Below are 26457 nucleotides of genomic sequence, written 5' to 3' on the forward strand. Positions count from 1 at the left end.
CACACCATTCTGAACTGGTGGAACTGAGAAAGCAGATGGAATAAATGAAAAGGTAATAAAGTCTGAGCAACTGAAGGGCACTAACTCAATCTAGACTATAATTCAAGTGGTCTGTAATGTCTGGAAATGCCAGTTAGTTTCTTCTGGAGACATACATAAATGCCATACTTTCACATTTGAGGATGGTCACCTTTGTAGCTCCCCATATACTACAGTCTGAATTACTTTTAGTTCAGTCTCCATTTCAACTACCTGCCTGTGTCTCTCTCGCTCTCCTCTTGTCCTATATGTGCTGATGCTAAAACTCTAGGCAGTAAGTATTAAGGACATATCAAGACAGTAGAGATTAGTGTTTTAAGGTTTCCTTTTTTTTAAATACGCGTTTTCCGTTGGTTTCTCAAAACCCTATGAAGTCTGCGCTTTTTCTTTCTAGCGTCATGGCGCCACATGCTGTATTTTCTTTTAATCTTTTTTATTCGGTGACAAATTGATTATAAACCCAAATGGCTGAAGTCTTGAATTTGGAAGTTATGATCCTCCAGCACCATTTTGTTTGTATTTAACTCCAGTGTGTTGAGCTTCTTGTATAATAAATAACTGGAATGACTTCTTCAAATCTGTGAGATCTGTACTCTATTGTTGGTAGAAACCAAACACATTTCCATGATGGGGAAGAAGAATTGTGTCCCAACACTTCCCCAGTGAATCAAAAATACTGTGTACGTAGTTCATTAACAAAAAGATACCAGCTATAAATAGAGGAATACAGATTCCACAGACTTAACAGTCTTTGGGATATCTGTGGGTTAATTTGTGTCTAGTACAGTGGGGGATTCAAAGGTGGGGGAAGAGAGAGTTTAAGGGCCAGATTTGTAAACGTATTTAGGTGTCTAAAGATACCGATAGGAGACCAGAGAGATTTTAAAAAGCACCCAGGTGCCTAACTTCCCAGGGGAAGGACCTGGAAGCAATGGATCAGATTCTCAGCATAAATAATCGTAGCTCCATTGAAGCCAATGGACCTGCAGCAATTTATGCTGAGCATCTGGCTCAATGTTCCCACTCTGACCCTGATACTGCAGACATGCCCATGAGTAGTCCCTGCTGAATCCAATGAGATGATCACTTGTATAAAGCTACTCATATACATAATTGCTTGCAGAATGTAGGCCGGTGACATCATTTCTCTGAAGGGAAGACAAAATGGCCTTGCAGACAATGTGACTAAAATCTGTTGCAACAGATATCATTTCACAAATGTGTGAAGGGCGAGAATAAGTCTTCAACAACCACCATATGGGCAAATTATTATATAAACAACTGCAAGAACATCAGGGCAATTAGTTTAACTTTTTTTTAAAATAATTTTTCTGTGGTACGGAAAAGCAAATTTCAGGTTGGATAACTTCAGTTTTTGACCCACATGTCTGGAAAATAGAGCTGAAGGAGGACATCCCTTCACCTCTCAGTGTTTGCTGATATGAACTAAAACAAGAGCTGAGCTCAAAATCGCAATCTGTACCCTATCTGTTGTAAACAGAGGATCCAATTCTCTTCTCACTTACCCTGCTGTAAATCTGGAGTAAATTAGTTGAGGTCAGAGGAATTACACCAATGTAAAACTTATATTTTTGTGATCAGAATCTGGCCCTGGCTATACTTAGAAATTGGTAAATCCAACTAATTTGTTGGAAGGAGATATGCAAATGGGCCCCCAGAAAGTACTTTTGTCCTCTGTGTATTGTTTTAAAGAATGTCTTACATCCACTAAGTGGAAGAATCTGTCTTCATCAGTGAGCTGAGGCTGGGGACATAATGTTTCACGCTTTATCTTATAGTTGACATGGGCATATAACTCTTGAGTAAAAATAAGAGCATAATTTGTAATTCTCTTGGAAAAGAGAGAGGGATGTGCCAGATCTATCTACTGTTCTTCCTTTCTACTGGCAGAAATTATACCCAGAAGAAATGACAGTGCCAAAAGGCCTTATTCAGATCCCATTGACTTCATTTAGAAACTGGATCTATCAAAAAGTGAAGAAGTACATTATTAGGAAGACCAGACTGAAAAGGTACCTATGTAAAGAGCTCTCCAAAAGACCATCAGACCGCAAGAAGCAGTTGAGAGGGCTTCATGTTTTTTAGGTGTTTAAAAATAGTTTAAATAAATAAGTATTGCAACATTGTACTTTAACGTATTCTTTGGAGTAAAGAAAAAGAGGGAGAGCTGATAGTTGACAAGAACTGTATGAACTGATGCAGCATGTGTCCCTATTGTACGAAGACTGCTAAGGCAAGAAGATGAATAATAATTATTAGTACAAAACATTTATGCCGTGCTCTAGATTTACATACCCTTTACTAGCACAGATAAAAGCATATTTCCTGTCCCAAAGAGCCTACAATCTAAACATAGGCAGGGAGGGTTGTGAAAAAAACAACATTCTTTAAAATAAATCAGGTGGTTAGAGGAAAAATATGGCGTCTTTATGAGGGCAAATACAAATCCCAGTAACAATGAGGAACACTTTCTTGTCACTAGCTCATGTTAGTTAGAACTCTACCTGATGGAGCTCCCAAGGAGTACTGGGTAGCTGGTTGAGTGAGAAAAGAAGATTGTGCAGAAGGCATGACTACAGTTTCTTTAGTTCCAAAGAGTAGAGATGGGTGAACTGGTTTGGATGAAATAAGAAACGCTCCACATACAAAAACCCTGTAACCCAATAATAGTACTTAACCCAGTTCAACCCTTTTGAGAGTTTTGATATGGTTTGATACTTTGAGGCCAAAAGAAATGATTGGAGGAAGGCTGAGATATTTCTGGATTCCTCTCAACTGGACTAAAGTGGAGTCAGTCTACAAGCCCATCCCAGAAGAGGCAAAAGGGGCCTACTAGCCACTCCTGAAAGGTGGGGGCAGGTACTATACTGGGAATCAGTGACTCTGAAAAAGATTTGGTAGGTGTCATAATGGATATTAGCTGAACAAGAACTCCCAATGTAATTCTGTGGCCAAAAGAACTAATGCGATCCTGGGATGCATAAACAGGGGAATTTCAGGTAGGAGTAGAGAGGTTATTTTACTGCTGTATTTGGCACTGCTGTGACCACTGATGGAATATTATTCAAGAGTTCAAGAGACACAGTTCAAAAAGGATGTTGATAAATTGGAGAGGGTTCAGAGAAGAGCCTCTAGAATGATTAAAGGATTAGAAAACCTGCCTTATACTGATAGACTCAAGGAACTCAATTGATTTATTTTAACAAAGAGCAGGTTAAGGGATGACTTGATTACAGTCTCTAAATAGCTACATGGGAAGCAAATATTTAATAATGAACTCTTCAGTCTAGCATAGTATAACATGAGCTAATGGTTGTAAATTGAAGCTAGACAAATTCAGACAGAAAATAAGGCATCAATTTTTGACTGTGAGGGTAATTAACCATTCGAACAATTTACCAAGGGTTGTGGTGGATTCTCCATCACTGACAATTTTTAAATCAAGATTGGATGTTTTCCTAAAAAATATGCTCTAGAGATTATTTTTGGGGAGTTCTATGGGTTGTGTTAAACAGGGGGGTCTGATTAGATGATCACAATTGTCCCTTCTGGCCTATAGGTCATTGACTGACGGGGCAAGGGGGAGGGAAGACATCCTCCCTCCCCCAAGAGGTAGAGAGGGCCTGCTATGCTGCTGCCCTCCCCTGCTAGATTATTACTATTATTTGTATTGTGGTGGCTTCTGGAGACCCCAGTCAGGAGAGAGGCCCCATTGTGCTAGTAGTTGCACAAACACATAGCTTGACACCCTTCCCCCAAGCGATACGAATGTATTATGCAACAAGCAAGGATCACAAAAGAACAGGGGCTCATGAGAGGGTTAACGAAATAAGATCATGTAGTTACATAGGTGAGCTATGTGCACAGTTTGATGGGTCTGAATCATTTAGAAGTTTTTTGTTTTATTAATAATTAAATAAAGTCTGCTAGCTCCTATTGCCCTCTAGTGTAACCACTACTAGTTGGCTAGTGTTTGATAGGAATCTCAGTGGAGGTGGAGAGAAAGGCTTATCAGGTTGCCTGTTGACAATGCCAGATGGAGAAAAAGGGTACAGCAGGCTCTCCTGGCAATTGTCAGAGAGGGTAGCAGGCTGCTATAGCTCACCAAGAAAGCAGGATCACATAGGAGGAGCCACTGCCTCTTGGGGAAAGGAGTTTTGTGGGGTGGAGGGCTGCAGGACCTTCCAAGGCTGGGATTGTTCAAATGATTATCTGAGCTACAAAAATAAATCTGGTCTCAGAACTTTTTTGAAGTTTTCCCCCTCACTGTCTGTGAGGGTTGTTCAACTTTCTACACTGAGAATCCTACTTTATATGTAAACGCCATAAGGATGGTGACTGAAGGTTGTTGCTCCCTTAGTGTAACTACCGGAAGCTAATCAGTCCTGAATGGAGAAATGAGTCCTTTCTAGAGTGGTTGCAGCAAAGAGTGGGTGGTTGACTCTGAATCTGATCAGCTTCATATATGAATTTTCAGTGAAAATAAAAATAAACTCTGTCCCAAGATATTTCAGGAAGCCCATCCTTTCCCCTTAGAATCATAGAAGAGTATGGTTGGAAGAGACCTCAGGAGGTCATCTAGTCCAACGCCCGGCTCAAAGCAGGACCAACCCCAGGTAAATCATCCCATCATCTTATACTTGTGTTTTGAATGTGAGCTCTTGTATCTGTGGTGAGCTTCTAAGGATCCCTTAGAATCCCTGAAAAGAATAAATTAAAAGTTTTTCACAGTGAAGTCTTTCTGAAGTGCACTCACCACTCTTTCTCATACTTCAGGAATATTTAATATAAAGTAACAAATATGGTGCAGTTTAGTGCCTACAAATTTACATTATATCATTTTTTTGAATTTGTGAATTACCGCTATATATTAGTTGGGGCTGGTAGAACATTCTTGGTTCAAACTGTTTTTTGGCAAAAAACTGAGTTTTCAACTAAATGAATTTTTTTTTTTTTGCAAAACGTGCCTGCTTTCCATGGACATTTTTTATTTTTTGTCCAAAAAAAGAGTACCTGAATGCCAAAATATTTCAGTTTGAATATGCTACCATGGTACCTCATGGGAGTTGTAGTTTGGTTTCCTCATGTCTCCATTCTCCTCTATGGGCTGTGCTCCTCAGCTAAACTATATATTCCATTATGCACCATAGCCAGAGACTCAGATTATATATTGCCTCCGCTCAACAAGAGGAGAGACTGTGGTGCATTATGGGAGATGTAGTCCAACCCTGAAGCCTAACCTATACAAATGGAAGCAGGAGGTACCACAGTAGCATTTCTGAATCAAAATATTTTGATTTCCCGCCCCCCCAAAAGAAGAAATTTCCACAGAAATCACTTCCATTTTCTGTCTAGCCCTAATATTAATGTAAAAAATGGCTAAACAGTATAGTAGACATGCAACATCTCCTGCCCCTAGAGAGTCAACACTGTAAAGACAGGTATCAAGTTACTATTGTAGCTAGGGTGACCAGGTGTCTGGTTTTCGACCAGAACATCCGGTCAAAAAGGGATCTTGGTGGCTCTGGTCAGTACTGCTGACTGGGCTGAGGACTGTCCAGTTGGCGGTGTTGTGCAGCAGGGCTAGCAGGCTCCCTCCTACCATCCACACTGTGCGGCTCCCAAGAAGCAGCCGGCATGTCCCCACTCTGGCTCCTAGGCGTAGGGTCAGCCAGGGGGCTCTGCCTACTGCCCACACCCCAAGTGCTGCCCCCAGAGCTCACACTGGCTGGGAACCACAACCAATGGGAGCTGCACCTGTGGATGGGGCAGTGCACAGAGCCACCTGGCCCTGCCTCCATGTAGGAGCCAGGGGGTGACATGTCGCTGCTTCCAGGAGCTGCTTGAGGAAAGTGCCGTCCAGAGCCTACACCCCTGAGTCCCCACACACCCCAACCCCCTGCCTCAGCCCTGATCCTCCTCCTGCCCTCTGAACCCCTGGGTCCCAGCCCAGAATACCCTTCTTTACCCCAAACCTCTCATCCCCAGCCGGAGTCCTCACCTCACCTCCCACACCACAATGCCCTGCCCCATCCCAGAGCCACCTTTTGCATCCTGAACCACTCATTTCTGGCCCCACCCCAGAACCCGCACCCCCAGCCCACAGACCATACCTCCTCCCACACCCCAACCTCCTGCCTCAACCTGGAGCCCCCTCCCATACTCCAAACCCCTTGGCTCCACCCCAGAGCCCCCTCCTGCACCCCAAATCCCTCATCCCTGACCCCATCCCAAAGCCCGCACCCCCAGCCGGAGCCCTCACCCCCTCTTGCATCCCAACCCACTGCCTCAGCCTGGAGCGCACTCCTGCACTCTGAATTCCTCATTTTCTGGCCCCACCCCAGAGCCCGCACCCCCAGCCAGAGCCCTCACCCCCTCCTGCAACCCCAACCCCGTGAGCCAGCCCAGTGAAAATGAGCGACTGAGTGAGGGTGGGGGGAGAGAGTAACAGAGGGAGGGGGGATGGAGTGAGCGGGGCCTCAGAGGAGGGGGTGGGGCAGGGGGCAGGGCAAGGATGTTCAGTTTTGTTTGAGTAGAAAGTTGGCAACCCTAATTGTAGCTGTGGCTATGCAAATAAGATAACAGAGTTAATATGCTAATGCTTGTATTAAGCATGCCCAACAGAGGCCTGAGCAGAGTCAAGCTAAGCTGATAGCTCATGTAGTTAATAGAAGTGATGTGCCCTTCTCTGACCAATCCGCTTCTTGAGTGCTAACTAAATGTTACAACTACTGTAAAGGGTCATTTTAGTCCAGTGCACAAACTCCATTATAAGCCTAGATATACAGTACCAAAATCTGTTCTGTGTCACACCAGTTTACACTGGAGTAATTCAAATTCTTTATGTAAAAGCATAATATCTGCTGCCAGATGTCACCACATGAATGTGCAAACTGCTCTGGGACCAGTGCCTACCAGGAGGATTCAATGTAGATGGTATTTCTTCCACTAGGGGCTCTGTAGGAGTTCTGCTAGTGGAGGCAGCTGAGGAGATGTGCTGATTCACAGCATCTCTCCATTCCCCATTGGTTTGGCAATACGCCTTCCCTGGCCTGCAATGTACATTTTTTGGCTGGTGGCTGAGTGGTTCTGGTGCTATGTGCTGCTGCATCCGTACTCCCATGGATTGACTTTCCATTACAGGGGCCTATGCCAGGACTATGCTGATGGAAGCTGGCACAAGCCTTAGCATAAGTTCCCAGAGAAGGCTGATGAAGCCTAAAGCATAAATTAGTACAAAATGGAGCTAGATTTGTTTCCATTGAAAAAGGGGATTAAGGGTTGCAATTATGCAAGAGAAAAAAAACCAACTACACAAGAAAGTACAATTACGATAGACCAATTAAAAACATATATGTGTTTGGAGCAGTAGGCTTTTTCCTGTTCCTAAAAGTTCTATGCCATGGGCACACAGTTAGACTGCTGCAAAAGGGGCCTCAGTTTCTGGGCGATTGCTTATCTGTCTGAAGTTGACATGTTAGTCCTATGTAAAGGAGAACATTAGGAACAACCGAAAACATGAAGAGTTGAATTCATCCCTGCTTCATTCCAGTTTTATGTCAGTAGTACTCCAGTGATTTATCATTCAGGAGGTGTGTAGCATACATCTGAGAGAGGGTGCACTGGATGGGGGAGAAATGGTAATAATAGGAAAAGCAACTGAAAGGAGGATGTATGTTAAAGAGTGGGGCCTGCTGTATATTACATCTTCCTATTATTTTCTGCCTGCTATGCCTCTCATTGCACCCCGCACTGTATACATTACACTTACGTTGCACATCCATTGACTGCCAAGTCACTGCGAGTTACTCTAATTTATCCCTTGCATCTACTTACAAATATTTTCTGGCCAGCTGACACCACCATTTATGTTATTTGGCCTAGAGACCTCCCTGGAAGATGGGTTTACTCCAGAGTGAGGGATAGATAGATCCTCAGCTGGTGTAACTCAGCATAGTGCCACAGACCTAAGGCTCTAGCCTGAATTTGACCCTCATATCTTCCTGCATTTAATTTTGCTTTAAAATGGGGGGAACTAATGCTTGAGCTGGTTGATGTGGATCTCTTTATAAGCTATGAAGTGTTTTACTACAAAAGACCAAAAATAGACACACTTAGAAATCAGTATATTTAATTTTGGAAACATAACTTTCTGCTTGAGTAACTTTGTTGCAAAGTTACATAAGGGAAGGGACTGGCAACTTGTCATTATATCCAACACCTACTAAAGTGCCTTGCAAATTGTGCTATAATAGGATTGTGTAACAGATTAATTCAGCTGCTCTTCTGGCATAGGAGCTCTGAAAAATATGCGTTATCAAAATGCTCCACCTGCTGGACACAGGTGGAAATGCAACCATTGGAACATTTAGGAACTGTCCCGCAGTATTTAAAATATGAACTTCTATTACAGTGGTGCTCAGGGTAAGCAGATTTAAAGGAAAACTGTAATTTATGTTAAAGATTTTTGAATCTCTTCATATAATTACAAAGAAGAAGAAACTTAGAAGCACTCATATATTTATATTTGACACAAACAGTCATCCACCATCTTGCCAGTCTGCTGATTTAAACCTAGATCGTGCCATTGTAAAGGTGCGTACAGAGGTCCACACTGCAGTGGAAGTCTTGGGAGAAATTTTGGTCAGTTGGTCAGTTTTGGTCAGTTATGGGGCACCAGCTGGCTTTCTTTTCGGGGAGCCTAGTGCTAGCTGTGGCATAAATCTTGTGCAGTACCTGTACATCCCAGCCTTGCTGTGGCTGGCCCCTCCACAAGTTTGCACATACATGCAGGAGTCCCATGCTTATGGCTAATTTTAAAAATATTTATCTCAGGAGGTGAGTCTAGAGCTTCTGTACTTCCAAAGTTACCACCTCACTTAATGTCTCTCTGAGCCTGTGTTCTGTCTTTGTTCATAACACACTGTAGAACCCTAACCACGGGATAGAATTAGAATTCACCAAAGCCTAACATTGCTATTCTTGAATTAATGTCTTCAAAGGAGTTGCATGGGCGTAAACGAAGGTAGAATTTGGCCATCAGCTTGAAGTGAGGGAGCCTCCTTTTAGCATCTATGCAGAAAATACCCATCCAGGTGATAGCAGTTCTAGGAGTTACATGTCAATATATCTGAGCACACTTCCTTTGCATGTCTGAGTACACTGCTGCACCTCTCTGTTGTAAACTATGGCACAGTTTGCTTTCTTACCATACCCTCTTCTCTTTACCTTCTTGTGTTTGTAGTAATGAAGGCAGCCATCATGTTTCAGCACAAACCATCTCTTCCTCCAGCCCTTCAGTATCCCTGAGTGAGTTCGCTTGTGCAAATATCCTCGACATGTTGGCCTGGGAGTGCTGGGACAGCGGCTGATGTCTGATCCAACCAAGAGGGTCAAGATATCAGGGCCTGGAATTTTTCATTACAAATATTTGAGAGTGAAGCAGAACTGGAAATAACAATTAAACTAAACTAAAAAGTGTATCCTCTTTCCTTGTAGAAATATAAAACAAGGAATGAACAGAAAAAAAATCTGAACTCATTTTGTACTGGAGACAGCACTGTACCTTCAGGACCCAGTTTCCAAAGAAGCCTCTGAAGTTAGGCCTGCACATTTTTCATGTGTACCTGTATGTGATTGCAAAGCTTACATTTGAGGGAAAAAGCTGGTAACTGCATATATACCTGAAGGGGACACTTGTAAGTCCAAATCCAGATTTGTGTGCAGAAATGTGAGTTCACACAGAAATGTTGTGGGTGCAGCTTAGGAGGCTCCTGTGAAACTTTAGCCCTTAATCTCTTAAATATGTTCCTTGGGAATTCTTTCTTTGCATGTAGGAATCCTCCTGGATTGCCACAACTTCTGTATCAACCACCCTCCAGGCTATGGAGTACTGGATATGAGCTCCATGTGCATTGTCCCTGCCCTCCCCCCTGCTCCTTAGTTGGCTGATGGGAATTGCTCAAAAGTGATGTTAGACTGCTAGGCTAGCTGAAAATGTGTTTTCATGATCAGATTCTCCTATGAATGCTATGATACTATTTTACAATAATCATACAATACCTTGATGCTATCAGCACATGCATGTATTTATCCCCAAAGACCTGAAATCCTTATTACACAGATGGAACTTCTAAGCAGCACTGGGACAGACAGCAATCCCTAAAAAACCTTGAAAGCTATGACTATGACACATTTTCATTTGCAAAATGTTTGCTGTTAAGGCTGCATGTCTTTATGGTGACAGCTGATGTTGGGAATACTGCTGTTAAGCCAAGATTTAGACCATGGAGAGTTTTCCTGGGTGAGTTAAATAGCCCCCACCCCAAGAACAGGAATTTCTCCAGGAAATGGCTGGCACACTCTTAAATTTAACAGTATGAATGGGCCCTCAATATTTAAAAAACTTGCTATGAGTCAAGATAATTTTGACACTGTTTTGTAAAAACATTTTAATTTACTGAATTTCCCTCGAGCCCCTATCAAAATCATATGTGGGAGAATTAAAAGGACTATAGCAGATTGACTCTCAACATGCAAACATGAATGTATTTTGGTTTTAGTCACTGCTGCTACTGGAAAAATATGAATGATTATCATCACTGACAATTTGTTTCTGCAAAACGCTATGCCCTGAAGTAACCTTTCTGCTGTCCATACTAGACCTGGGTCCCCAGTAACAAAGATATTGCTAATGGGCGCATAAAGCCAGACTGTGAATTTTCCCTTTGAGGAAACATCAGACATAAATAGCATATTGGTGTCTCAGAGGCCCCTGTCAGCAGACATCTCTCTTTGAGGCATGAGCCCCAAAAGCAGCATCACAGAATGTGCTCTCTATCACATGACATTTTAGCTCAGGTTTTAATGATAGTAGAAGTAGGTAATATTAGCACCTAGAGCAAGGAGAAAATTGGGGTCTTATCTAACCCAGACCTTTATCTTGTCATCTCACTGTGCCATCAGTTTCCAACTGCACTCATATCACACCCCTGATGTCAAACCATAGACAGACACCCATAGACAGTAGAGACAGAATACAAAGTTCGTTTCACTTTCTAAATATTAGGAGAATCAAGCTGTGTTTTCAAACGCCACAGGAGTGGAAATTTTAACACTTGTCTGGGCTCCTTTCTGTGATTTGCTGCCTCTCTCTCTCTCTCTCTCTCTCTCTCTCTCTCTCCTTTTAATTACAGAAAGCACTCACTAACAATGAGACATTTGCAAAACATTCTTCTGAAGGGCATAAACAAGGCAGACAAAAGAACATAAGAATGACCATATTGGGTCAGACTAATGATCTATCTAGCCCAGTATCCTGTTTTATCCTGCCAGAGGCAACAAACAGAACTAAGGCAGTTACTGAGTGATCCATCCCCTGTCATCCAGCCTCAGCTTCTGGCAGTCAGCTATTTACGAACCCCCAGAGCATAGGGTTGTGTCCCTGACCCTAACAGCCATTGATGGACCTATCCTTCATGAATTTATCTAATTCTTTTTTGAACCCAGTTATACTTTTGGCCTTCACAACATTCCCTGGCAACAAGTTCCACAGGTTGAGTGTGTCTTATGTGAAGAAATACTTCCTTTTGTTTGTTCTAAACCTGCTGCCTATTAATTTCATTGGGTGACACTTGGTTCTTGTATCATGGTGAAGGGGTAAATAACACTTCCTGATTCACTTTCTCCACACCAGTCACGATTTTATAGACCTCTCTCACATCTCCGTTCAGTCGTCTCTTTTCCAAGCTGAACAGCCCCAGTCTTTTAAATCTTTCCTTGTATGGAAGCTGTTCTATATCACCAATAATTTTTGTTGCCCTTCTTTGTACTTTTTCTAATACTAATATATCCTTTTTGAGATGGGGTGATCAGAACTGCACGCAGTATTCAAGGTGTGGGTATACCATGGATTTATATAGTGACATTGCGATATTTTCTGTCTTATTATCTATCCCTTTCCTAATGGTTCCTAACATTCGGTTAGCTTTTTTGATTGCTGCTTCAAATTGAGTGGAGATGTGCAAATGTTTTCGGAGAACTATCCACAATCACTCCAAGTTCTCTTTCTTCAATGGTAACAGCTAATATAGACCCCATCATTTTGTGTATATAGCAGGGATTATGTTTTCCAATGTGCATTACTTTGCATTTATTAACTCTAAATTTCATCTGCCATTTTGTTGCTCAGTCACCCAGTTTTGTGAGATCCCTTTGCAGCATCCTACCTCCTCGGACAGATCCTTAACTTGTGCCATTTATCTTTTATCCCAAGATTTTGTTTGTTTAAGATATTAAACAGAATTATCTGTTTTCAAACAAATATTATAGTCTACTCCAGAAAAGTCCAAAATATGTCATAGCAGCAATATTTTGAAGCATATTTAAAAAATATTTTTTTTAAATCAATTTCCCATTTCTCTCATTCTTTAACTGTGAAGAATTTGTTTGGTAAACTGAGTAAATGAGAATAATGTTGCCTGTTTGTCCATTTCCCCATATGTTTTGGCAAGGCCTAGATAAACAAGTGATTCTACATTCAATTTAGAGGGCTGACATCTAAAATTGCTAATTAAGTTTTCTATGGTGTCTATTCACCATCATGTCCAATTGCTCTCTGCACTGTACAATGATCCTGTCTCATGGAATTAATGATGAGGTCAAGCTTACCCTTTCTTGCCAGATTTGCAGCTTGTGAATGTGGCATGCTGGTGACGTCAGTTCCATTGACAGCCAACACAATATCGCCCACCTGAAGCCCTGCTTCCTCAGCCGAACTGTCTAGAACCAAATAGGAATGAAGGATTTTATTTAGGGAAGGTACCACAATGTATATAATTCTGTTACATTAGAAATATTGTTTGTATTTTGAATTATAAACTTCTCTAATATTTAACAGAAATCTTGTTTCTCTTAAATATGAGGGGACTTGACAGTCACTCTTCAACACAATTCTTTTGTCATGTGTTCCCTCAGTACATGAACGTATAGAGTCAGATTTTTTAACTGAACTATACCTCGTCTGTAAGGTTTTTATTATGCAAAGGACTCTGTGAAGATGCAGGGATCTATCTGTGCTGTGTTCCGTGGAGAGCCTAACTTTGTACCCCTAAAGCCTGTCTCCCTGATATGTATGTATGAAAGCTATCTGCATATGCTAATCTGTATTTTTACATGTGGAAAACCTTGGGCATACAATATTGGGCACACAAATTTTAAGGCCCTTTTGACAACATGAGCGCATGCGCACGCGCGCGCACACACACACACACACACACAGTAGATTTTACAGCATCTCTCCCTTTACAGGACAGTTTATAGGACAGTTTAGCAAACATTCAATAAAAAATAAACCTCAGAGCAAGCCCATGCTTAGCCTAAGATGATGCTGTCAGATATACTGCATCTTCTCACAAAGAATTTTTCCTCCACCTTTTTAAAAATGTTAATTATTGTATCTTGTCCTGTGGGCATGAAACTATATGAAACACTTTGGAATCAAGAAGTGAAAGGGGGAATTTTTAATTCACTTTCAGATGAAAAATATCATGCTGCGCAAACATGTCCACTTGAGCAAGCCAAAAATGGTTTTAAAAATATTATTTTTAATACAGTAGAACTTCTTTTAGATAAAATCTTCATTGTCCAAAATAGGGTTATATCCCTTGCCATGAAACATTTACATAAACATTTGCACTCTTACCTGAAATCCCAATAATCAGAATAAAGTTCATCTCCCCTATTAGATTGGGATAAATAAGGTTCTGGGGTACTACGGATCTAACGAAGGGCTAAAGCAGGGGTGCTGGAACAATTTTTATAGTGGGGGTGTTGACAGCCATTGAACCAAACTATAAACCCTCTATGTAATGGAAACCACTTCAAGCCAGGCAGAGCAGCATCCCCAGGACCCCTATTTCCAGCACCAATGGGCTGAGTGTAGTCAGAGGACAGGCTCCCATTGACTGCAACGGGCATTGGATTAGGCTTCAAAATTGTACTCTCTGTGCCAACGGCTAAATCCTGCTTGCCTTATTTCTGTCATCACCCCATTGTTTGGGGATTACTGGTGTGAGGAAGGCTAACAGGATTTTGCTCTAAATATTTTTAACCTTTCTCCTTTAAGAGAAAAAGCAACAGACATAGGGACAGGAAAATTGTGCCTGCTTCAGAACTGCTCCGAGAGCACTTTTTTGTTTATGCATTAGTTCCTGAAAACCACCCATACAAAAGACTCATGCAAATGCCAGCTAGGAATGTAGGGTAAGTTATATAAGCAGAAAATATGCTCCATTTAGGTACACTAATGCATGATCACTTAAATTCTACCTACTTGTGTCTCAGACTCATTTTTTCTTCTTTTCAGCACATAATTAAGCATTCCCAAAAGTACTATGCAAAAAGGTTCTTCAGAAAAATCACTCGGTGCCCTTATTGTTTAAAATCCATATAATTTTAAATTACTCAAGCACCATCATTTAGTAAATGTGAGCCTACAATATATTTCAGAGGCTGTGTATAAGCAGTGGGGAGCAAATTAGAAGGTTAATGGTAAGAAGTAGACACAGCAGTAGCATGAGTCTTTACCAATTTCAGAAAAATAAACTCAGATTATAGATCAGCTGTGTATAAAATGGAAACTCAAGCCATTTTGAGTTGTATCAGGCTAGAAGATGCCATACAGGGTTTTACCAGCTGAAAGGTAATTTAAGGTTCCCCGTCTCCATCAGTCTTCTATTTCAAAATGTTAAAAAAAAATTCATAAGGGTTTCACATGCTGTTCCTTAATACAATTAGCCACATTTTGAAGAACCAGAATTATAAAGCAATCTAGCCTTAAAGACTAGTCACTTTTTAATTTTTTTTCAAACAACAAAAGTGTTTAAAAAAAACCACTTAATAGCAGAGATAGATAATTTACAGTAGCTACTTAATTTTTCAATTTCTTTTGTTATACACAATATTAGTGTTACTTCTCTGTGTATTATCTATGACATATGTATTCTTCAGGCCAAAACTGTCCCCTCATCCTAGTCCCAGATACCTTACATAAACTCTTATTATGGGTTACATTCACTGACGGAAGAGGCCAGGAGGAATGTTTCTGCAGAGCAGAAGCAGGCTGAGCTATTTGGTACCAGCGAGAAGAAGCATCTCCTCTTTTTCTCCCCCTGCAAGGTAAGAGCAGAGGGACTAACTTTGCATGGGTGGCGATGTTAATTCTTTGTTTCCCAGCCTAGTATCACAGCTGGTTTGTGGGTGGTCAGACCTAGCCATTAGAGCCAGAGTCTGCAGTCACAAAACAGGAGTCAGGAGGGTCAGGATGCCAGGGAAGCGGGAGCAGGAAGCACAGGGCACGCAGCCCAGAACAGGGTGGAGCACAGCTTCCTGTTCCTTCCTGCTGCTGTCTTAAATAGGGCCAGCAGACCAATCAGCTGCTCTGGGATTCCACCAATAGATCTGCAGGGGCAGAGCCTCATAGTGGGGCTGGGTTCATGGGGCCGAGGTAAGCAAGTACCTGCAGGCTGCCAGATATAGTGTGGGACCATGGCTGCTCTTTTAAATGCTGCAGACCCAAGTTTGAGACCCACAGATCATGACACCTTGCAACCCTTTATGGCAACTAGCTGTTCCTAGATATGTCACCACATATTCACTACTTCTAGCAATGATAGGCGCATGTGGTAACTTGATATTTCTGCTAAAATTATCAGTAGTGAAATTATTAGCAATGCTGACATTTAGTTTTGTCATCATTCTGGTTCAGAGTTAACACCCCATTGATAGAAGTGTAAGCAGCTTACAGTTCTCTCAAAATGACTGTTTCAAAATGACATCAGTGTCATTTTATACCTGATTCATACTGTAAAGGTAATCTTCACAACAATCACATCTAGAGATTTCCTTCTTAAAAAGAATGGAAGCTTAGCTCTGGAGCAAAATAACATGGCAATTTCTGGAAATAGGGCAATTATGGGGCCATTTGAACCACTGCATAATCATATTATAGATGGGGTCCTGTGTGTATGTGATTCAAAAGTCAAGTTTTCCTAGGCGTGCAATGTGGTCTAGCATTTGACCTCTTATAGGACATATTAATGGTACACATAACATATAGATAAACAAAGCTATAATTTTCTAGGAGGTGTACCGAAAAAGTCATGCTTATTTACTTGCATACTACATGTTAGGAGATCATGGGATAAATCCTAGATAATATAGAAAAGGAAATGTAATATAAATTATCCATTTCTAACGTATTACTTTTTTTTTCACTGGATAAGCCTGTCCTTTGCATGGGAAGTTCTTCTACTCTGAAGGTTTTATTTTTAACATTTAATAAGCAGAACATTTGCTCTGAGGCAACAGGTTAGAATGACTTTTAGAATGACTTTTAGAACTGAGCAGATGCTTCATGCACAAAGCCTGACTGATATACAAATCTAACCATGTTCAGACCTTAAGGCTTTGTCTGGGTTTCTGATTGAACTCTTAAAGCTGGTAAGATTTTTGACCTTTTCTGCTATGTTTCTGTGCATCTCTATACTCCATTTCTTTCTATCAATCCTGATTTTTTCTCCAGTGGAGTTTTAGTATGATATTGTTTGGTAGCGCTACACAGATTGACCTGAAATTTACTTTTTAAGGGTTCTGGATGGTTGACAGATTTGCAGCCCTCTGAGGTTCAAACTCTAAAGCTCATATAAACTGGCTGCACGCTGGGCCATCATATTCAGGAGACAAGACATTTTGGTACATAAGGCCAGGAAAAAAGCCCTGCTGCACAGCTTTGAATAGCACAGTTGTTCTTGGTTAGGGCTTGTCTATACTTACATGTTACAGTGCTCTAACTTGCTGGCCGAGGAGTGTGAAAAATCACCCCCCTGAGCGCAGCAAGTCTGAGCGCTTTAAAGCACTCGTGTGGACAGGCTCCGAGTGCTGGGAGTAGAGCTATTCCCCTCGTGGAGGTGGATTACCAGGAGCGCTGGGAGAGCCCTCTCCCAGCGCTCGCACGTGACCACGCTCACACATCAAAGCGCTGCCGCAAGAGTGCTCCCACGGCACTGCTTTGAAGTTTCTAGTGTAGACGTAGGCTATGGCTACACTTGCAGATGTAGCGCGCTGGGAGTTAAACCAGCCCTCGGAGACAGCAGCAGGGAAAGCGCTGCCATGTGTTCACCACATGAGCAGCTCTTGCAACGCCACAGAAAGCAGTGCATTGTGGTAGCTATCCCAGCGTGCAAGTGGCTGCAGTGTGCAGCAAGAGGCTGCAGCATGCTTTTCATATGGGGGCTGTGGAGTGTGACAGGGAGTGTGTTTGTGTGTATGTGGGGGGAGAAACAGTGTGTTTTGGGGGGCAGAGAGTGTGTCAGCAAGCTGTCTTGTAAGTTCAGACAGCAGCAGGGGGAAACCTTGACATCAGCCCCCACCCCTCCGCCTCTCTCTCTCTCTCTCTCTCTCACACACACACACACCTGCCTCTGCAGCAGGAGCATTCCACAGTAATGATTTGCTTTGTGTCCCAGAGCAGATAAGCATGTCAGCTGTCAGAAACAGAGCTTTGAAAGGGGATATCTACATGCCTGGACCCGAGTTCAAAACAATGATGAGAGTCGCCACTTGACTTCAAGGGATTATGGAATGTTTCCAGAGGCCAATCACAGCGCAGTAATGCAACACGTCATCCACACTGTTAGGCCTTTTGAGGCTAGCCATCACCATTCCTTGACTTGTTTTTTTGTGCATCTCCTCTTCGGGATTCTTGCCTGAATGGAAGGCAATTGGGGAAGATCTGTCCCATGCTATAAATTGGGGGAATGTTCTTATTATGATCAGTGCATCTTCTATGTTATTCCCAAGGGCTTAGTTGCCATTTATGACAGTCAGACTAGCAGAGTTTCAGACCCCATCTTTGGGAAGAGGGTTGATTCAGGCAGTTACATACAGCAGAAACAGGTTTTATGTGGCCACTTCTGAAGGGGAAGAATTCCTTCCAAATAAGGAATGTGATAGCATCTGTGGTTTCAGAGTAGCAGCCGTGTTAGTCTGTATCCGCAAAAAGAAAAGGAGGACTTGTGGCACCTTAGAGACTAACAAATGAGGCTTGTTGAGCTCCCAGCTGACTAGATCCCTTAGATAACTTGCCACAATCAATTCAGGGATATTGTTAGCTTGTTTTATTGAGTATTATGTAAGTCACTTTGGTATATTTTCAAAATAGAAATTAACCTGTACAGGCACCACTTACTAGTATCCACTTCAGTCACAAGGATGGGCTTTGAGAACTGGATTCGGAATCCCCAGGGGTAATCACCAGTTCCTTTTGTGATCCTCACTGTTCGTTCACGAACTGTAAAGAAAGGAAAAGGATTGACCTCAAAGACTCCCTTTATCTTTGCAAATCAAACTCAGTTGAACAAATAGACACACACTTTTAAAGCTTGCCATCTAAGTTGCATCTGCAAAATATGGGCTGAATTCTTGAACAAGTATAACTCCACCTCTTCCCAGGGCTATCATTCTTTTTTCATGCTGAAAACCTATTTATCTTCTGGAGATGTGTCCCTTCTTCCTCTTCATGGCCATCTTTTTTCATCCCTTCTCTTCCATAACCCCCAGCCTGACTCTCCACGACCTTGATCCTACGTTGGGAGCTGCCTGCGCAGATCCCTAAGCCAATATGGACTGTCTTTAAAGTCAGTGGAATTCAGCATTGATACAGGGATCAGCCTCAATGTGAGATCAGGGTCTAAGCTTCTATTCAAATCCAAACCCCAATAGTAATTGAAAAGGGATAGAGTTAAGTGGAACTTACACACCTCAGAAAGTCTGATTCATTAGGAAATGTTATACTGATGAGTGAGTTAAAAATATCCTAGAATGCACTCCTCAGAACTTCAGCTTTTCTCAGTTTGATTCTTCATCAGGTATTTGTTTAATGGGAACCCATATTAAATTATTTATCATAGCTGTGTTGTCTCTAAATTGTGTAACATTTGGAAGACAGAAAATGCTTCAAAGGTTACATTCAGGCAAATTGACTCTCTCTCTCTGTGTCTAAAAGAGGGTAGACACTGAAATAAATATTTTAAGTGGTGTTCTGTGGGAGAAATTCCTTTGGGAGAAAAGGCAATCAAAATGCACAACATGCTTCTGATACATTTTAAAAGAGATTTTTACAGAGCTCGAGATTTATAGAGCACATTTCATTTGCTACAATCTTGGGAATAATCTATGAGCTCCAACACGGGACCAACTCCTGGAAAGCTACAAAGGTATTGCACCTTCTTAGTTGTTTCAAGAAATTTAACACTGAAAAAATGGGTTCTTGATATTATGTTTGCATGACTGGGGTTACACATTGAAAACTGAGCAATGAGAACATTTTCATGCTCCCAGCAAACTGGCACTTTTCCCATTCATTCTACTTGGGTGAGAAAGTGTTCACATCATTTGGCTGCAGTGGAAAGCAGATACTGTGGCTGTTATGTGCTTTTTTCTGATTGTGAATAGTCCCTCCTGAGGTTGCCATACCTGCAAAATTAACCTTGCAACTCAAGGTTGCAATTAACCTTGCAACTCAACTTACAGACTTTGCCCATGCCAGTATCCCCACTGTTCAGCAAATGACTGGATTTTAGTTCTGACCTCTTACAAATAAGAATTTTGTCAAAAAATTAGAACATTCTATCAGAAGTTAGTTAAATAAAGAACTACTTTCTAAACGTTTATGCCTTTTTGAACTTATTGGATTCCTCCATTTTCTGCCCTCAGCATCAGTGTTTGGGGCCCTGCCCATAGCTGGAGTTCTCTCAGCATGACCATACATCCACAGAATACCTAGACACACTGTGAGGACACTTTGTACTTGTAAGATTAGAATGCTTACCTGCTACTGGCCTAGGCCTTTTGCTGAGACATCTAGGGCTATTATCTGGACTGCTGTCATCCCCTCTGAAAACCCACGAAGCTGAATGAAAGTTCTCTGTGTAGAAACCTCTCTCCTCATTTTCACTATGGAGACTCAGATCCACTGAACGGGCTTCCTCTGAGTTTACTAGGAAGATACAAATGAGAATAATTTAGTTTCACTGCCAAAATAAAAAAATGCCATATGTGTAAAAGGAGTGACAGCAAAGGATGGAGAATAATTGACACCCTTTATTATGAGAGAATGAGGCTGGAAAAGGGAAAATGATTTTAAAAAATAAGGTTGTGTTCTTTTTTGATTCTTTGTTTATGTATAAAGACAATCTGAAAGGGTTTAAATTTTTCTTGTGTCAGGCAGTATGGGATTAGTTCATAGAAAAGAAAGTAAGGGACAGGGGACATTGAGGTGGGGGGGGGAGAATATATGAGAAAGAGGGTGAAGCTGACTATGAGCGAAAGGGTGGGGGAGAGGACAGCAAAGGAGAAAGAATGTCCAAATGTACTATAGCAGGGGTCGGCAACCTTCGGCATGCGGCCCATAAGGGTAATGTGCTGGCGGGCCGCAAGACATTTTGTTTATGTTGATTGTCTGCAGGCACAGCCGCCAACAGCTCTCAGTGGCTGTGGTTTGCCGTTCCCGGCCAATGGGAGCTGCGGGAAGCAGAGGCCAGCACATCTCTGTGGCCTGCTGCTTCCCGCAGCTCCCATTGGCCGGGAACGGTGAACCACTGCCTCTAGGAGCTGCAAGGGGGCCGTGCCTGCAGATGGTCAATGTAAACAAAATGTCTCACGGCCCACCAGCAGTACCCTGATGGGCTGCCTGCCGAAGGTTGCTGACCCTTATACTACAGTATTCCATATAGTTCCTAATAAAATGTTCATAACCTCTTTAAATAGTTCTGTAACTTTGCTGCTGCTCAAAATGCATGCTCTAAAAGCCAAAAGATACAAGATAACACTACCTGAATGCAAAGGTGTAATGCAGTCTAACTCTTCTTCTAAAAGTGGAAATATTTCTTAAACGTGAACATGTCTTTCCTCCCCATTCTTGGCCAAGTTCAGTCTGGTGTAAATCGGCCCAACTCTATTGGCTTGTTTCAGTTTTCACCAAAAGTTGACAGTGACTGGATGTCTAACATAGTGAATGCCAGTGAAAATGAGGTAGGATCAGAGACTAAAATAGGGAAAGAACAAGTAAAAATGTTTTTTTAAGACAAGTTAGATGATTGAAGTCACCAGGGCCTGATGAAATGCATCCTAGAATACCAAGGAGATGACTGAGGAGATATCTGAGCCATTAGCAATTATCTTTGAAAAGTCATGGAAAACAGAAGAGATTCCAGAAGACTGGAAAAGGGCAAATATGGTGCCAATCTATAAAAAGGGAAATAAGGACAACCTGGGGAATTACAGACCAGTCAGCTGAACTTCTGTACCCGGAAAGATAATGGAGCAAATAATTAAGCAATCAATTTGCAAACATCTAGAAGACAGTAAGGTTATAAGTAACAGTCAGCATGGATTTGTCAAGAACAAATCTTGTCAAGCCAACCTGATATCTTTCTTTGACAGGGTAACAGACCTTGTGGATGGGGGGAAGCAGTAGACATGGTATATCTTGACTTTAGTAAATCTTTTGATACTGTCTTGCATGACCTTCTCATAAACAAACTAGGGAAATGCAACCTAGATGGAGCTACAATAAGGTGGGTGCATAACTGGTTGGAAAACCGTTCCCAGAGGGTAGTTATCAGTGATTCACAGTCATGCTTTAGAAGGGCATAATGAGTGGGATCCCGCAGGGATCAGTTCTTTGTCTGGTTCTGTTCAATATCTTCATCAATGATATAGATAACGGCATAGAGAATACACTTATAAAGTTTGAGGACGATACCAAGCTCGGAGGGGTTGCAAGTACTTTGGAAGATAGGTTTATAATTCAAAATTATCTGGACAAACTGAAGAAATGGTCTGAAACTGAAGTATATAGGATGAAATTCAATAAGGATAAATGCAAAGTACTCCACTTAGGAAGGAAAGATCAGTTGCATACATGCAAAATAGGAAATGACTGCCTAGGAAGGAGTACTGTGGAAAGAGATCTGGGGGTCATAGTGTACCACAAGCTAAATATGAGTCAACAGTGTAACACTGTTGCAAAAAGAAGCGAACATCATTCTGGGATGTATTAGCAGAGCTGTTGTAAGCAAGACACGAGGAATAATTCTTCCTTTCTACTCCACGCTGATTAGGCCTCAACTGAAGTATTGTGTCCAGTTCTGGGTGCCACATTTCAGGAAAGTTGTAGACAAATTGGAGAAAGTCCAGAGAAGAGCAACAAAAATGATTAAAGGTCTAGAGAACATGACCTGTGAGAGAAGATTGAAAAAATTGGGTTTGTTTAGTCTGGAAAAGAGAAGATTGAGAGGGGACCTGGTAACAGTTTTCAAGTACATAAAAGGTTGTTACAAGGAGGAGGGGAAAAATTGTTCTTAACCTTTGAGGATAGGACAAGAAGCAGTAGGCTTAAATTGCAGCAAGGCAGGTTTAGGTTGGAGATTAGGAAAAACTTCCTATCAGGGTGGTTAAGCACTGGAATAAATTGCCTAGGGAGGATGTAGAATCTCCATCATTGGAGATTTTTCAGAGCAGGTTAGACAAACACCTGTCAGGGATGGTCTATATTATACTTGTGGTCCCTTCCAGTTCTATGATTCTAGGGTTCATTGCAATTGTGCAGGTTTACGGAACAGGTCTGAATTTGGCCTATTAAGTGTACATCTTTCTCTTCAATCTTATTAGTTAGCAAACTGAGTACAGTTTCCAGAAATTTGGAGTTATGATTCAGTACTGGAGGTGCTTGGAATCTGCCATACTGCAGAAACTGAAAAACAGCAGGAGTGCGTGGGAAGGAAAAATCAGGAGCTAAAATACATGTCATCACTCAAACAATGATTGAAAGGTTTGACTGCCTGTTATATTTTTAGTGCTGTTGTAGTCATGTTGGTCCCAGAATATTAGAGAAACAAGGTGGGTGATGTAATATATTTTATTGAACCAACTTCTGATGGCGAGAGAGACAAGCTTTTTCCCTTACACAAACCTCTTCTTTGGGTCTGGAAAACGAGTGCACCCTGAGTACATTTCCCAGACCTGAACAAGAGAGGTCAGGAAATGTACTCAGGGTGCACTCATTTTCCAGACCTGAAGAAGAGGTTTGTGCAAGGCAAAAGCTTGTCTCTCTCACCATCAGAAGTTGGACCAGAAAAAGATATTTTAAAAAGATATCACCCACCTTGTCTCGCTATTATAATCTGGCTCTTTTACACAGATAAATTATATTTACTTGAAAAGTCCCACACATATAGGTTTATAATCTGCATATTTACTGACTGTTACACTTAAGTCCAAATTTGAATAAGTTTTGAATTGGACTCAGTGTTACATTTGTACTCATGCAGGTTTCATAAAAGTATAATTAAAGACTCACACACATGGTATATCCCACTCCAAATCAATACGTTTCTATGATGACTTCTGCTGATCTTTCTTTATTAAAAACACAGATTTATAAATACATATTGTAAGTGATGTATCAGAGTATGCAGTATTTTTTATGTGACTATCTTCTTGTGTCAGGTTTTTGTTGCCTTCTCTTAAGTAATACATAACAACATTACTTTGATTGTGGACTGCCAAAAGTAACAATACACATTGACTCACAAGCACACACCAACTTACCTTTGTGTTCTCCTCTTGACCACTGAGTGCCCATGTGTAATCAGTACATTATTTCTGTGAAAATCCTGAGATTCTGAGCCTTTAAAGCATAGTGATAATTGTTTATGTTCCACTGGATAATGTGTTAAAATAGGGAGTTTCTTAGGAACAGATCTGATTATGTGGATGAGTAATTCACTGTTCATTCAGTTACAAAGACAGCACTAATCAGCATATTGTTACATAAGCTGCAACATAAAATCTGTGTTGACGTCTTATGAACCAGCAAGACATTATTTATATACATGGCATAGCTGCATAAACAGGACTGTGCTTAACTTCTTCACCGCAGTAGAATATGAACTATTGATTGTGGTGTATTGAAAACAATGTTAAAATAATAAACTATCCCTTTAAATTCTCAGGGGGTTTCCTGGTCCTGCTTGTAGGCTAGGTGACTCTGTAGGGAAGTGTATGAGCCAGGGCTTCAGCAGTCAGTCTGCAAAGAGCCAGCCTAGAGCAAGGTGGGGTGAATTGTGCCTCTCTGCTTTACAGAATAGATTTGAGTATTGTATGTTAGGGATCAGGATTCAAAAATGAATTCAGTACTTGTGAAAGATGCCAGAAGGGGACAGCTCTGAAAACTGTAGTTTTTGTCCTGTAATTTCCCACAAAACAGGGAGAATGTGGGCAGCAGAGAGCAATCTTTACCAAACTGCTACATCAAAATGGAGGAATCTTGAGTAGGGAAGTTATATTACCTGTGCATCTGGCTTGAGAATACTATGTCCAGTACTTATGTCCACACTTCCAGAAGGATGTTGAAAAATTGTAGAGGGTTCAGAGAAGAGCCACAAGAATGATTAAAGGATTTGAAAACATATCTTATCGTGAAGGAACTAAGGAGCTCAATCTGTTTAGTTCAACAAAAAGAAGGTTGAGGGGTGACTTGATCAAATCCTAGAAGTACCTACAAGGGGATCAGAAATTTGATAATAGAGGACTCTTCAATGTCTGGAAGTTGAGGCTAGACAAATTAACCCTAGAAATAAGGTGCAATTTTTAACAGTGATGTTGATTAAGCATTGGAACAATTTATCAAGGATTGGGATGGATTATGCATCACAGGAAATTTTAAAATCAATATTGGATGTTTTTCTAAAAGCCATGCTCTAGTTTACCGCAACTATTGGACTTGAAGCAGGCATTAATTCAGGGAAGTCTGATGGCCTGTGTTATATAGGAGGTTAGACTAAACAATCCCAATGGTCCCTTCTAGTCTTATAGTCTATACATCTGTGAAAATGCTAGCTATGACCTGGGTAGGGTATCCCCACAGGATGGAAGGATAATCTGCATGCTAATTCTATCTTTGGCTTCTCTGCTGACCATGCAAAGAAGTTTCCAATTAGTGCAAACTGTGATAGTGATTTTTGTAAAGTGGACATCTATCTACTAGGTAATGAGATCAGAGACAACCACTCAGCCATCAGATGAGATAGTAGAAATGTTGTACAAACTGACTATCCCCCAAATGTTCAATTGTCTATGGACTTCATTGGGAGGTTTTCACATAGGAGAGTCATGTGCAGAACACTCAACCTTTACTCTTTCAAATACCAGGCAGTTTGTCCACTGAACCCTTTTAACAAGTGGCAATATCCCATATCTTCACTAATATCACTGACATGCTAATATCCAATGCTTCTGTATGGAGAATTGTTTCATATTTCTTCAGTAAGATAACAAAGTGCCACAAAACTATTTACATTCTAACTAACAGTATACAATGTTGGGCTGTATATTTAAAGATGTTATTATGGAATTGTCCCATCCAGCAGAAAACAGCTGAAGTAATTCAGGCAGATTTAAAGGATAAGGGCAGGCTTTGCCCCGTTTAGCATGTATTTGGCTGCAGAGTCACATGCACCTGTCATTTCGGAATTGAAAATACAAAAATTAGATTTTTCTTCCTCAGTTTGTGTTCAGCAAGTTATTTACCGGATGTATGTTACTCAGCATTTTCTTTAGCTCTGACAGGTTAACTGTGTTTACAGATGTAAAAGCATCACATCTACCGTCCTGTTATGCAGAAAATTTGAGATGAGTAAGACTAGCAGTTTGAAGAGCACCAAATGTAACTCTGCACTGTAAAGTTGTCATTTTAAAGCACATATTAGGTTGATAGCATTTCCTGAGTCTAAAAATGAAGGATAACTTAGGCCACATACTAAACAACTGCCCTACCTGCTGGACTGGATATTTTAAGTGTTATGACCTTTGGCAATAGTTCATATTTCATCATTAAGACTGTAGTAGCATTTAAAGTGCATTAGAAACTTCCCAAACACAAGGCCATATTCTGTGTTCCATTCCTGCCCCCCTCACATTACCCTGATGGTGGTAAATGGGCTATATAGCTGAGGGGACCAGCCCTGGGAGAATACACAAAGAAATTCCACAAGTGGTGCAGAGCTGCAGAAATGGCTCTACACCCCTCTCCATCACAGCACTTAGCACAGGGGACATACCAAGATTGGGTTAAGGAAGGAGGAGGCTGATCCAAGAGCATGCTGCACTTTGGCTCTTAACTACTGGAACAGCCACTGGGGTACACCCCAGACAAGTACAAGTTAGAATTGTTCTGAGTGAGTGCATACACCAGAGAATAGGCTAAGAATACAGTGAAGTGCAATGATGGCTTAATGACACATTTCCCTCACCAAATCATTTCCTTCACCTGAACCA

The 26457-nt window shown here is 41.3% G+C and overlaps 1 protein-coding gene and 1 long non-coding RNA gene across 2 annotated transcripts in view; one reads left to right on the forward strand and one right to left on the reverse strand.

Moving 5' to 3' along the window:
* Nucleotides 1-26457, reverse strand: part of LOC102943989 — a 55170-nt gene that overhangs the window by 17106 nt on the left and 11607 nt on the right. The window contains exons 4-7 of the mRNA XM_007059569.3: nucleotides 19949-20116; nucleotides 18308-18409; nucleotides 12730-12840; nucleotides 9289-9467 (exon numbers count right to left, since the gene is read on the reverse strand). Coding sequence (XP_007059631.3) covers nucleotides 9289-9467; nucleotides 12730-12840; nucleotides 18308-18409; nucleotides 19949-20116 — 560 coding nt within the window. The remainder of the gene's footprint in view (nucleotides 1-9288; nucleotides 9468-12729; nucleotides 12841-18307; nucleotides 18410-19948; nucleotides 20117-26457) is intronic.
* Nucleotides 16757-20742, forward strand: LOC122465836. The gene is made up of 3 exons (XR_006290931.1): nucleotides 16757-17148; nucleotides 19533-19537; nucleotides 20731-20742. It is a non-coding gene; the product is annotated as an uncharacterized LOC122465836 (long non-coding RNA).

This window comes from Chelonia mydas, chromosome 5, assembly GCF_015237465.2.
Source record: "Chelonia mydas isolate rCheMyd1 chromosome 5, rCheMyd1.pri.v2, whole genome shotgun sequence".
NCBI lineage: Eukaryota > Metazoa > Chordata > Testudines > Cheloniidae > Chelonia > Chelonia mydas.